This window comes from Sarcophilus harrisii, chromosome 1 (assembly GCF_902635505.1).
Source record: "Sarcophilus harrisii chromosome 1, mSarHar1.11, whole genome shotgun sequence".
NCBI lineage: Eukaryota > Metazoa > Chordata > Mammalia > Dasyuromorphia > Dasyuridae > Sarcophilus > Sarcophilus harrisii.
Window position 1 is genome coordinate 687,936,509 of NC_045426.1, and position 12,790 is coordinate 687,949,298.

Consider the following 12,790-nt stretch of genomic DNA (forward strand, 5'->3'; position numbering starts at 1 on the left):
CACCCCTTCCTTGCTTCCTATACATCCCCATCCATTCTATTCATTTTGACTACAGCACACTGCTTCTGCCCTTACCAAACTTTACATTTTTAGGTCATTCACCACCCCAAGTCACAATTACTTTGAAACCTAGCACAATGCCAATATAAATGAGACAGTAAAATGTTCCCTGTCACTATTCAAATTATGCGCAAAAGCTGACATAACATTATCTCTGTTTTTGAGGTTGATCTCTCTAGTGGGTTCAATCAAGTTTAAATGATACAATTTAGAGTATGAAAATCTTAAAAGATATTTTAAGATAAGATGTTACACAGTATGTTGTGCTGACCCTTTTGGAAAAAAAAATTGCATTTAAATGTTCTGGTGGTGTGTACTGAGGGAACTTCTGTTACATTTCAGTTATGATTCATATAGTAGAGAGCTAACTATTTGAGAGACAGAGGAAAGAGAAGGTACAAGGCAGGCACTAGACCAAAAAGATTTCAAATTCATATGTACATTTTTTTAAGTTGGCAGAATTATAGAAGTGAAATTTACCCTATGGTAATATGTGTGTATGTTATAGACAAGCCAAGTGATTATATACTGGGTCAAGACAAAAAAAAGTTAAATGAGTCTCATATTGTGATGTCCTTCTTAGCTCTTGACTGGAGTATAAGAGAAGCCAGAGACAGTTATAGGTGGGAAGGACAAAAGGGGACAAAGTCCTGTGGGCACTGGCTCAGTTCTGTCTAAACCAAGAGTAAGTGCGGCCTATGCCAATGTTCTAGCAGCAGGGAGTGGTTCTTATGTCTCACCACACCCACCTCTAAACCACAGTGCCTGGCTTTTCCCAAAAGAAATTCAGTGAGGACTCCCAGCAGAAGAATGTCAAATACCAAGTTCTCTGGCACACTTTAGTCACTGCATGACTAACAGGCCAAATCACTTCTGAATAGAAGAAACAAAACAGTTATCTCTTTTTCAGGAATGAAAAGAAACACTTTCACTACTAGTAGCTTTTGCTCCAGAGTCCAGAAGTCCCTGCAGCCCAAACTGAAGAATTGTTGGTTATCATAAAAGTAAGAAATGCTTTCATCCTCAAGAACATGTTTTCTGGAAATCGAAGGTTGAGGGGTCTCAGTATGCAAAAGTGCTAATGACCTGCCACTCCAGTCCAGCTCTAGAGGAGGAGGAACCAACACTCACTGCCTACGTTCACGATCTCCACAGTCTCAGTCTCAGTTCAGTTTCTCCTGGGCCTGGGGTGTACACAGCAGCAGAGCATGATCATTTGCTAGGAAACTGGCAGTGGAGGGGAGGAGGAAATTTCTTAAAAAAAAAAAAAAAAAAAGCTAATTCAGCTCTCCAGGCAAGCTGGCCTAGCCTTGAATTTCTGCCCTTTCCTACTTTGTCTTTGCCCATACTGTCCCCTAGGCCTCATCAGGCTCATTCTCCTGCTTCCTCTGGTGAATTCCTCTGCACAAATTGAAGTCCAATTCAAGTATTACCAAGGACCTAAAACCTTCCTCAATCTCAGTCTGCTATACTGACAAATCTCACTCGGCACTGTTTTTATAACTCCAAAGCTTCTGTTAGGAAATACTGTGGATGCATCAGCAATCTGATTGAAATTCTACTCCTCTGAGAATATAGCTTATCCAACCACTCTCAAAAAAGTGTTCCCCTCCTAGACTTCCTTCCAACTATTCCATCCATAACAGCTCTTACAAGGACCTACTTATTGTACCCATAGTCCTGAGCACTGTGCCTGGCCCTAATAAGTGCTTAACAAATAAAGGTGGGTGGTAAAATGTATATAGCACTTGGACCTTCTCAGGAAGATCTGAGTTCAAATACTGGGCTCTCTCAATGCAGTGCTTACCTGGGAGAGTCCCTGGCTCTCTAGAGGGCTCTATTTTCCCATCAAAAGACAGGAATGAGAGTGATAGCACCTCCCTCTCAAGATTGTTCTGAGGACCAGGTGCACCTGCCAGTGTTTCATGACTGAGGAGCCCCCACCCCCACCCCGTCTTTACCGTTTTTTCTCTTTACTCTGTGTAAATGATGATGCAGGGGAAGAACCCCGTCCTCATGAGCCACGAGGGCCCTGGGTGTCTAGAACTTCCTACCGTCAAGATGGACAAATCACTAGCTCTCATCCAAACAGTGGGGATGAGCGCGCTGACAGTCCCAAGTCACAGGGTCAAGGGGAAGCTGACAAGAGACAGCGCATGCAAAGTGCTTGGCAAACTTGAAAGGGGAACATAAAAGCCAGTTGTGTAACCACAGGCAAGCCACCTGGCTGCTCTGAGCCTCAGTTTACCCCTCCTGTAAAAGGGGGCTCAGAACTAGAGTCTGCGCTTCCTCTTTAACTCTTGCGAGGGCTGAGCCACATGACGCAGGGAAAGCTCTGGGTACTATCCAGCACCACTTTACGGAGCATCAGCTCCATGCAACTTTTCCCAACTCAGAGGGGAAGTTTCCTCCGGACCCGAGGCCGAGTGCGTAGCTTCTGAAGACCTGCATTACCGTCGCTGCCTCTGGACCACAAGGAGGGAGGGAGGGAGCTGAAAGGGGAAGGCAGAGCACGCTTCAGGAGCGATGGAAAAGGGAACCTTGTGACAGCGCTGGTGAAAAGAAGGCCGCGTAAGCCCGGAGCCTGTTTTGGTCTCTCCCAGGCCAGCGAACCGTCCTTGGTCACTCGGGGGTGGCGCGAGACCCTAACGGGATCAGCTGACAGCGGCTGCTCGGGCTCCAGGGGCCGAGAGCAGAAGAGCGTAAAAGAAAACGCGGAAAAGGGGAAAGTTGTAGCGATATCCCCCCAGTCTGAACTTTCCTGCCGTCTCTGGAGCCCACGGGGTGGCTCCCCAACTCCGCTCCCCCCCTCTGGGCGGTAGCCCGGCTGTCTGACACCTGAACCCAAGTTCAAAGTCACCGCGTCCTTCACTTGACAGGGAAGGCTCCAGCTTTCGGAGGCACTTCTAAGCGCCCACACCGGCCAGACCCCGCCAGCAAAGCTCCGGAGGCGCCCCCGACCCGGTGCCGGTGCGGCCCTCGCAGCAGCCCCGCGGCCCGGGGGCCTAGGCCCGAGGCACCTGTGGCCCGCCGGCCGGCCAGGGCCTCCGGCCATCCGGTCTCGGGGCCTTGTTCGGGGGCAGGGCCGGACCGCACGCACGGGCCGGGGGTCGCGTCCCCGAGTGACCTTGCGGGGCCCGGCGCGCACGTGCCCAGGGGAGGCCGGCGCGGAGGATGGAGATGGCGCGGGCCGATTCCGGCCGGGGGCCCGACTCACCCAGCACGTCGGCGGAGCGATGGCGGGCCACGAAGCAGGCGTCGTCCCCATAGCAGACGCCCTTCTTGAGCAGGCCCTTGCGGAAGTCCTTGCCGAAGCCGCAGCCGGCCGTCACCAGCCCGTAGTCCCCGCCGCCGGCTCCCCCGCCGCCGCCCGCCCGGGGGTCGGTCTGCGAGAGGCCGCCCAGCACGGCCCGGGCCACCAGGCGGCCGTACGACAGCACCGAGAACATCGCCGCCGCGGCCGCGGCCACCGCCGCCCCGAGGCGGGGGCCCCGTAGGGGAAGCCCCAAGCCGGTCGCTCGCTGCTGCTGCTGCTGCTGCCGCCGCCGCCGCTGCTGCTGCTGTTGCTGCTGCCGCAGCTCTTCGGCCGGGGCCGCCACTGCCGCCGGGACGCCCGCCCGCTCCTCCTCCGGGGAGCGCCGAGTCCCAGCCGAGAGCGCCCGCGGAGCCAGAGCCGGAGCCGGAGCCGGAGCCAGAGCCGGATTGGGGTCAGAGCCCGGGCTGCCTCCACCTCTGCTCGACCTCAGCTCCAGCGGCCTCCGCCGCGGCCGCCGCCATCTTCCGCTCCACTAAGCGTGTTCCGGGGCCAGCCGGCAGCGCCGCCTACACCCCGGCCGCGGCCCCGGCCCCGCCCCCCGCCGCCGCCAACCGCCGGCGGCCAACCGCCAACGGCCGCGGCCTAGGCCTCGCCCCTGCCTCGCGCCCGCGCCCCGCCCCCGCCCGCTCTTTCTCCTCGGATTCTCTCAGGCTAAACTCCGCCCCTTTCCTCCTTTCCTTCCCTTCTATTCCCCACTCTCTTCTACTCTCCCCTTCTCGGTTTGTCCTAGGTAAGATAAGCCCCGCCCCATCAGGAGTTCCCTCCCTTCCCAAGTCTAAAGAATAGTAAGCCCCGCCCCATCTTCCCTTCTTTCCTCCCTCTTTCAGTAAGCCCTGCCCCTTCTATATACTTTTCTTTCGCTCTCTCTCCACCCCTCGAGTAGGAAATTCCGCCCCACGGTCAGAGGCCAACCTCCACCACCCATCCCTCTCCTTAGCGAAATACATGGGCCTCGCCCTCCCCTCACAGCTTCCCCCAATTACAAGTCACTTCATCCGCTCCTTCCAGCTTCTGCCAAGGCGCAGGCCCCGCCCCCACGACCATTTCTCAGTTTTTACCTCTTCTCTCTCCCTAGCTCTGGCCCTTCAGCATCACTTGATGCGCAGGCTCCGCCCCTTCTCGCTTTCTTCCCTACCTCTCCTACTCCACAGGACGCAGGCCCCGCCTCCTCCCCTCTCCCCTCCCCTCTTTCCGACACACCCCAACCCCTACGCGGGCCCCCGCCCCCTCCCGCTTCATTTTCTCAGTTCTCTCTCCCCCAGGCCCAAACCCCGCGCGGGCCCCGCCCCCATCCGGGTCTGACTGGATTACGCTGGGTCTCTACTTTTAGCGGGCTAAAAGCACTAGCTCTGACTCCTGACCAAGAAGCCCCGCGGGTCGCGCTACCCCCTGGGATTTGTAGTCCTCTGGTGCCCCCATCCTTTCCCCCAAGCTGTAGCTTTGGAGCCGCCGCTCTGGGGAGCTCTGGGCTCTGTAGACCCTGTCCGTCCCCCGAGAAGTGAAGCGGCCCCGGAGTGTCCGAGGCGGGATCGGCCCTTTGGGCTCCTTGGCCCCAATCTTTCCGTGCCTCATCTGTAGAATGGGGCCAAGTGGCCAACGCTCCCCGCAGCACCGCCGTGACCCGGCTGCGGTGGGGTTCCGGGGCCGTGACGCGCGCACGGGGCTAGCTGAAGCACCTACTCCGGCTAAGCCTTGGCCGAGATGCTCGCGCTTGACCCTCGCGCCGGCCCGGGGAGGTAAGCGGCACCGTCTCCCTTTTACCCGGGGACGCCGAGGCAGAGCGCAAGCGCCCGGGCTGCCCTTGTGCTGTGCTCCGGTGGCTGCAGGGAGGGACCGCGGCGGGGGCTCGCCTGCCTTCCTCCTCCTCCTCCTCCGCAGCGCTCTGCATCCAGGCCCGCGGTAGAGGGGCAAGGCCCGCCCAGCGAGCAGGGCTGGGTGAGGAAGGAGGCAGGGAAGGCTTCTTTTGCCCAGACAATAATGACCGTATTTCTTATGCCAGTCTCGCGGTTTCTGGCCCAAACAGACCCAGCCCCGGGAGGGTGTCCTCCTGGAGTTGGCTTTTGCGGGATTCCGCCCCGGCCCCGGCCCCTCCGCCTGGGAAATTGTCTTCTCAGATGTTCCCCGAGCACCTTTTCCCGGCTCTGCGCTTTGTCCCTGCCACTATCTGTCCAGTGTCCTTTCTATCTCCGTCTACATCCCGTTTCCTCTTAGCAGACTCTTCGCCCCTTGAGGGCAGGGACTGGGAAACGTGGCCAGAAGCTTGTGAAGGCTGGGAAAAGAACACTGGCCAAATCGCACTTTGCCCCTAGTCCCATCCGTAGCGGTGTCTCCAAATGGGTCAGCGTGGGGAATGCTGCGTCCTAGAACCTCAGGCCACTAAGAGCTGGTTGGTCTGGAATCTTAAAAGATGTGCAGATTAATGTCAAGTGATTATGGAGGCCAAGTTTTCCCAGAAAGGGCAGTCCTAAGTTGAACCAGACCGCCTCTCTCCGCGCCTTTCACACCTGTCCCAGGAGAGCCTCCCGGGTAGAAGACCCAGCGGACGAAACCTGAAGTCCCCTAGCCTTTAATTCCCATCTCCAGGACCGGTGACGGGAGCACGGCCAAGTTATCTACCTCGCTTGTACCGCAGTTTTCTCGTCTGGAAGATGGGCATAAAAAGACTTCTCGGATTTTTTCAGCTCACTTCTTGCTGGGATGATGGTCTCTCAGGCTTCTCACTTCTGTGTCCTTGGGCACTGTTATGATAAGCTCGCGGGAGATGAAGCTCATCTTCAAAGGTGCTAACCTCTGAAACTTTCAAGCATTAGGCAAACGTTACTCAGCACCATCAAATCAACAACAGGGCTTTTCCCAAACCCTGTCTTTGCTGTTCAGACATGCTGATCCAGGATACCGAAGAAAGTTGAAAACAATTGCCCTTTCCCATCACCTTTTGTTAAAAAAAAAAAAAAAAAAAAAAAAAAAAACAACCCTGCAGGCTACTCATGCCTGAAGAGACAGGTTTGGACAAGAGTTTTCACAGTTTTATTCCTTTTTTCTTTTCTGTAACTACTACAGAATGGGTTCACGGAGAGTTGGACATGAATGAACAACAGCACAATAGTTTGTGATTGGAAAGGTCTTATCAGTCATGGGACTTAAATTAGCTTGATATGTATAATCCAGTTAATAAGAGAATTCATAACTCAACATGTGCAGGTGGCTAAAAAGATTTGTAGCTACACACTTAACAGTTTGTGTGAAGTGCTTTAGGGTTTGTTTCTGTATCCCCAGCACCTACCATGTTGATGGTCAGTTGTATCTGACTCTTCATGACCCCCTTTGGGGTTTCGTTGGCAGAAATACTGGAGTGATTTGCCATTTCTGTCTCCATTTTATTTGGCAGAGGAGGAGACTGAGGTAAACATGGTGAAGAGACTTCTTCATGAGCCTTTTGAGGTGTTTTTGGCAAAGATTCTAAATTGGTTTTCCATTTCCTTCTCCAGCTCATTTATCATTTGACAGATGAGGAAACTGAGGCAAAGAGAAGTGATGTCACTCTGCTAATAAGTGTCTAAGGTCCTCCTGACTCCAGGTCCAGAACTATATCCCCTGAGCCACCTGGTTGCCCAATTTGAACTTCTTTGACCTTTAATAAACACTTATTAGATTGGATTATATTATAACCCCTTTCTACTCTTCCCCTTTTTTATTTGTTTGATGGAAGCAATGTGGTTTAGTGTAAAGAATGCTGCCTTTGGGATCAGATCACTTGACTCCATGACCTGTATGATATTGGGTCAATTGCTTCCTTTCTTTCTGTACTACCTGAAAATGTGGGGGTAACATCCTTGTTTTTGTCTCAGAAGCACTAGCAGGCTGAAAATAGTCCCTTGGGGACTTGCCCCAGATGCCAACAGACTAATTGCCTCCCAGACCCAAGGACATCACAGAACAGTGCCATTCTGCAGATGCAGAGGATTGTCAAGAGTCCACCATTGTGGAACTGGTCATTGAAACCTTAATCAAAAACTTAGACCGGTACTCTGTAAAGGAGCAGTGGATGGGAAAGAGATACTTTCAGAGCCTCACATCTGGTCATCCAGAAGCTACCAGCTGCCCCATCTAGTAGTAATTGTGAGCAGCCATGGTTTGGGTGAGAAAATCTCCATCTTGATCTGTGACACTCCAAGTTAGAGCTGGGGAGTTTTGGGGGTACTGACTGTGAGTCTGGAGAACTCAATTACAGAGAGACTTCCCCCACCACCACCTTGAAGTCTTGGGGAGGTGTGTGTCGGGGGGGCCCTTCTGAGATCAGAAAAAATGAAAACAAGGTTGTTTATTTCTTCCCTAGATCCTAGCTTACCCTCTCCTGGCCCCTGAGCTTTGTGTACACCTTTTTCCCCTGGGTTATTCATTCTCTAGGATGATCCATGGTGCTTTGGGATATGGAACTGGTGTCCTCACACAAAAGGGAATATTGATAGGGGACCACGATGGAGGGTGGGGTTTTTTAGGTAAGATGATGGCATGAATTGAAATGGAAAGGGCATCCCAGAGAGGATGGCTGAGGGAGAGGAGTCGAGACAGATTTGATTAAGGGAGGGCTAAAGGAGCCTCTCGTGGTCCTCTATGTAGCCATCCTGCCAGATAGATCCTTTTCTTTCCTCTTCATCCTTCTTCCCCCTTCCCTCCTTTTTTTGCCCATACAACCTTTCCAGCTAGGACTCATATTTCCTATGAAAGGATAGTATTGGGGGTGGGGAGCACTAGGGAGGGTGTGACTCTGAGAATGAGGATGTTGGGTGCTTTGGGCATTTAGGGCTACTTTGTCTCAATGGAAAGAAAAAGAAAAGTAAGAGGACTGCACTAGATTACTTCTAGGTCCCTTTCAGTTGTAAATCTAAGGGGGAAATGCCTTTATTTTTTAAAGCGTTGTTAATCCAAATAAGGTAGTGCCCTTTGGATGAATTATTTTTTCCCCTGAACTGCCCAGGAGGGGAGCCAAAAGAGGAGTTGCAGTCCTAATGATTCCCCTTGGACATCGTTCCCTTTCTCTGCCAGGTGTGTGAAAGTTCACTCCTTCAAATTAGGGAACACAGACACCCCCCCCCCCCTTCCCTGCCCTCCCTGCAAGGCTTAGGCAAGCTGTCAGGCTTATGCTGCTCCAAGGACACATTGCTTTTAAATAGTATCACCAACTCTGCTGTTGGCCACCTCGAAATTTTCCATGTGTTTTTTTCATTTTCAGAACATGCTTTAGCTATATTCGACCTTGCCGAGGAAAACCTGGATCCTGACGTGAGCCAGGCCCACAGAAGTGACAAATGGGCACCCTCTACCCCTCTCCCGGCCTTGAACGAAGATCTGTAGCACTTCCCAGTAGGACTGGAACCAGATTAAAATGTAACTGGGAAGTACTTAACAATACCATTAAAAATACTGAGGAGGACAGATATCATTAACATGTGGTTTTCTAAGTCATTGTGTGACCTGTAGGATTTCATTTCTATTCTGTTTGACACCCTTGAACCAGGGTGACATTGGTCTAGAGGACTCCTAGGTCCTTTCTCAGCCTTAATCTATGACCTCATGAAAATGGAAAACTTTAAATCTCTGCTGAGCTTGATTGATGTTTCCATCAGTCAAATAATAATAGTAGCCAGCATTTATATAGCACTTAAAAGTTACAAAGCTCTTACATGATCCTCACAATGACCAAGACAGGTAAGTTTGATGATAGGCAGATCGAAAGTCAGTTAAGTGATTTGTCTAAAGTCATACAGCTAATCTGAGGCTGTATTTGGATTTAGATCTTCCTGACTTGAGGATTCAATCCACTGTAGCATTCAATTATGTCTATGGGGCTTTGTCAAAATATTAACATATATTTTCATAATGCCTTAAAGTTTACAAAGCATTATCTCATTTGTTCTTTACCTTATGAGGCAGACAGAATTACATTCATTTTATAGAGGAAACTGATACTTTTTTCCCCCAAGGAAATTACGGTTAAGTGACTTGCCCAGGGTCACACAAGAAACTGATACTTTCACAATGGTGGCATGGTATAATAAAGAGGCTCTTAAACTGGGGTATACAGACTACCAGGGGGTCCATAGATAAATTGCACAGGGTCCATGACCTTCGATGGGAAAACAAACTAGCAAACCCCTACTTTCACTAATCTCTAACTGAAATTTGGTAATTCTTCCAACTAGTTTAAAAGAAGCCTTTGTCAATATGGTTTAATTCTAGTGCCCTCTTACTTTTCATTATTTCTTATTAACAGAATTTTACTGTCTGGCCTAGAGGCAGGTTTTAGAGATTAAGTGGCAGTTTAATTAATCACTTTCAGAGTTTGCAAACTGGAAGTTCTCCTGGGCAGCTGACCTCCACCTGTCAAAGGAAAGGTAGAGATTTTATATACAAATTATAAAGGGAGGGGAAAGATGTATTACAATACAATAATTTCCAGAGCCTGAGTGATTTCCCATGACAATTCCACGAATGGGAACAGTTCTTAAATGATTGTTTCATATCACCGGGGTTTGGGTGGGGGGGGCCAGGACCAGAGTTCTGTGACAGATTCTCCAATCTTTGATTCACTTCATTTAACATACACAGGAGACAGAGGTCAAGAATCTATCCTTTCAAGCTGCAGTGTAAGACTCTGACAGCCAAGCCAGAAGAAACAGCTCTGAGAAATTTAAATTCTTAATGTATTCATTACATATATCGGCTTGATCATTATGAAAATCATAGTTATTTTTCCATTGATCTTTCATAGAGCTTGTTTATTTACATGTCTCCCCCATTAGATTTCAAGCTGCTCCAAGGCAGGAACTGTCTTTTTTGTCTCTATCCCTAGCACTGGCATAATGCCTGGTACACAGTTGTAGCTTAATGAAAGCTTATTTACTGATTGAATGGATTGTCAAAGAGATCCCTTACACAAAAAAGATTGAGAAGCTCTAGGTGAAGTCCTGGATTTGTGTATTCCAACAAATTCTGTCTCTGCTTCTTTCTTTTTTTTTTTTTTTTTTTTTTTATTTAATAGCCTTTTATTTACAGGATATATGCATGGGTAACTTTGCAACATTAACAATTGCCAAACCTCTTGTTCCAATTTTTCACCTCTTACCCCCCACCCCCTCCCCTAGATGGCAGGATGACCAGTAGATGTTAAATATATTAAAATATAAATTAGATACACAAAGTATACATGACCAAAACGTTATTTTGCTGTACAAAAAGAATCAGACTCTGAAATATTGTACAATTAGCTTGTGAAGGAAATCAAAAATGCAGGTGGGCATAGATATAGGGATTGGGAATTCAATGTAATGGTTTTTAGTCATCTCCCAGAGTTCTTTCTCTGGGCGTAGCTGGTTCAGTTCATTACTGCTCCATTGGAAATGATTTGGTTGATCTCATAGCTGAGGATGGCCTGGTCCATCAGAACTGGTCATCATATAGTATTGTTGTTGAAGTATATAATGATCTCCTGGCCCTGCTTGTTTCACTCAGCATCAGTTCGTGTAAGTCTCTCCAGGCCTTTCTGGAATCATCCTGTTGGTCATTTCTTACAGAACAGTAATATTCCATAATATTCATATACCACAATTTATTCAGCCATTCTCCAACTGATGGACATCCATTCAGTTTCCAGTTTCTAGCCACTACAAAAAGGGCTGCCACAAACATTCATCTCTGCTTCTTTCTACCTGTGTGTCCAGGGCCAAGGTTGTGCAGTGAGCCGGACTTAAAGTCAGGAAGACATGGATTTAAGTCCAGTCTTCAGTGACTCTGGCAAGTCATATAAGCTCTGTTTGCCTCATTTTACTCAACCATAAAATGGGGACAATACTAATACCCATCTCTTAAGGTTTTTGTGGGTGTATTTGTAAAGCATTCAGCACATTGTCTGATACACAGAGACACAATATAGATGCTATTATTATATAACTTTTTTAGGTCTCAGTTTTCCCCCTCTATAAAAGAAGGGAACTGGACAAGATAAGCTCTAAGATGACTTCCAGTTCTAAATCTATTTTTGTTCAGTCAGTTTTCAGTCATAACCCCATTTGGGGTTATGGCCATTTCCTTCTGCAGCGTATTTTACAGATGAGAAAACTGAGACAGACAGGACTGAGTGACTTAAGCAAGGTCACTCAGCTAGAAAGTATCTGAGATCAGATTTGAACTCAGGAAGATGAGTCTTTCTGACTTCAGGCCTGGTGCTCTGTGCACTGTGGTACCATCTAGCTGCCCCCCCCCCCGCCCCAAATCTATAATGCTACATAAAGTTCTAAATTTTTCATTGTTATTTGGTTTCTTCTTTCATCAGTCACATGACAAGGGGGCCTTATAATAATAACTTGACATTTACATGGTGAATAATGCATTAAAGTCTGCAAAGGTCCTTTGCATATATGATTTCCTCTGAGCCTGAGAATAATCCTGAGAAGTAGGTGTTACAGGTATTGTTATCTTTATTTGACAGATTCAGAAAATGAGGTTCAGAGAAATGAATGGCCTTTCCAAGGTCACATAAGCTTTCTTCAGAGGTGGGATTCATCCCCAGGTCTTTTTGACTTTCGAAACTGTTCCCCAAATTCTCTTTAAACAAAAGTTCTTATTTTTTTAATGTATCCCCAGACCCCTTTTGCAGGCTGGGGAAACTCATGGGCTCCTTCTCCAAATCATGCTTTTAAATTCATGAACATAAAATATGTAAGGTTAAAAAGAAAACCAATTATAGTGGCATACAGCTTAAAAAAAATTTTTTTTTACAGCAAATTCACAGAGACCAGGTTAAAAGATCCTGCTTAGTCATGAATATATATATATATATATATATATATATATATATATATATATATATGCATGTAAATTTAGAGGCATAAAATACCTGATTATTTCATTATTTCATATTTTATTTTCCCCCAATTCCATGTAAAACAATTTTAACAATAGTTTTTAAAAGTTGGAGTTCCATCTGGGAGATGACTAAAAACCATTACATTGAATTCCCAATCCCTATATTTATGCACACCTGCATCTTTGATTTCCTTCACAAGCTAATTGTACAATAATTCAGAGTCTGATTCTTTTTGGACAGCAAAATAATGTTTTGGTCATGTATACTTATTGTGTATCTAAGTTATATTTTAATATATTTAACATCTACTGGTCATCCTGCCATCTAGGGGAGGGGGTGGGGGGGGGTAAGAGGTGAAAAATTGGAACAAGAGGTATGGCAATTGTTAATGCTGTAAAGTTACCCATGTATATATCCTGTAAATAAAAGGCTATTAAATAAAAAATAAAAAATAAAAAAAAATAAAAAGTTGGAGTTCCAGATTCTCTCCCTCCCTCCACTGAGAAGACATAGGTGAAGGGAGAGAAGTCCTTTCCCCATCTTTTTGA

At 47.9% G+C, this 12,790-nt stretch overlaps 1 protein-coding gene and 1 long non-coding RNA gene across 2 annotated transcripts in view; one reads left to right on the forward strand and one right to left on the reverse strand.

The window, feature by feature from the left end:
- The window catches only part of PPTC7 (protein phosphatase targeting COQ7), a 37,833-nt gene extending 33,925 nt beyond the window's left edge, over positions 1–3,908 (reverse strand). The window contains exon 1 of the mRNA XM_031948569.1: positions 3,278–3,908. Within this exon, the coding sequence (XP_031804429.1) occupies positions 3,278–3,509 (232 nt within the window). The 5' untranslated portion in view covers positions 3,510–3,908. The remainder of the gene's footprint in view (positions 1–3,277) is intronic.
- A 74-nt stretch (positions 3,909–3,982) lies between these two features.
- LOC116420827 lies at positions 3,983–8,836 on the forward strand. The gene is made up of 3 exons (XR_004231286.1): positions 3,983–4,106; positions 4,639–5,112; positions 8,610–8,836. It is a non-coding gene; the product is annotated as an uncharacterized LOC116420827 (long non-coding RNA).
- Positions 8,837–12,790: the final 3,954 nt, after the last annotated feature.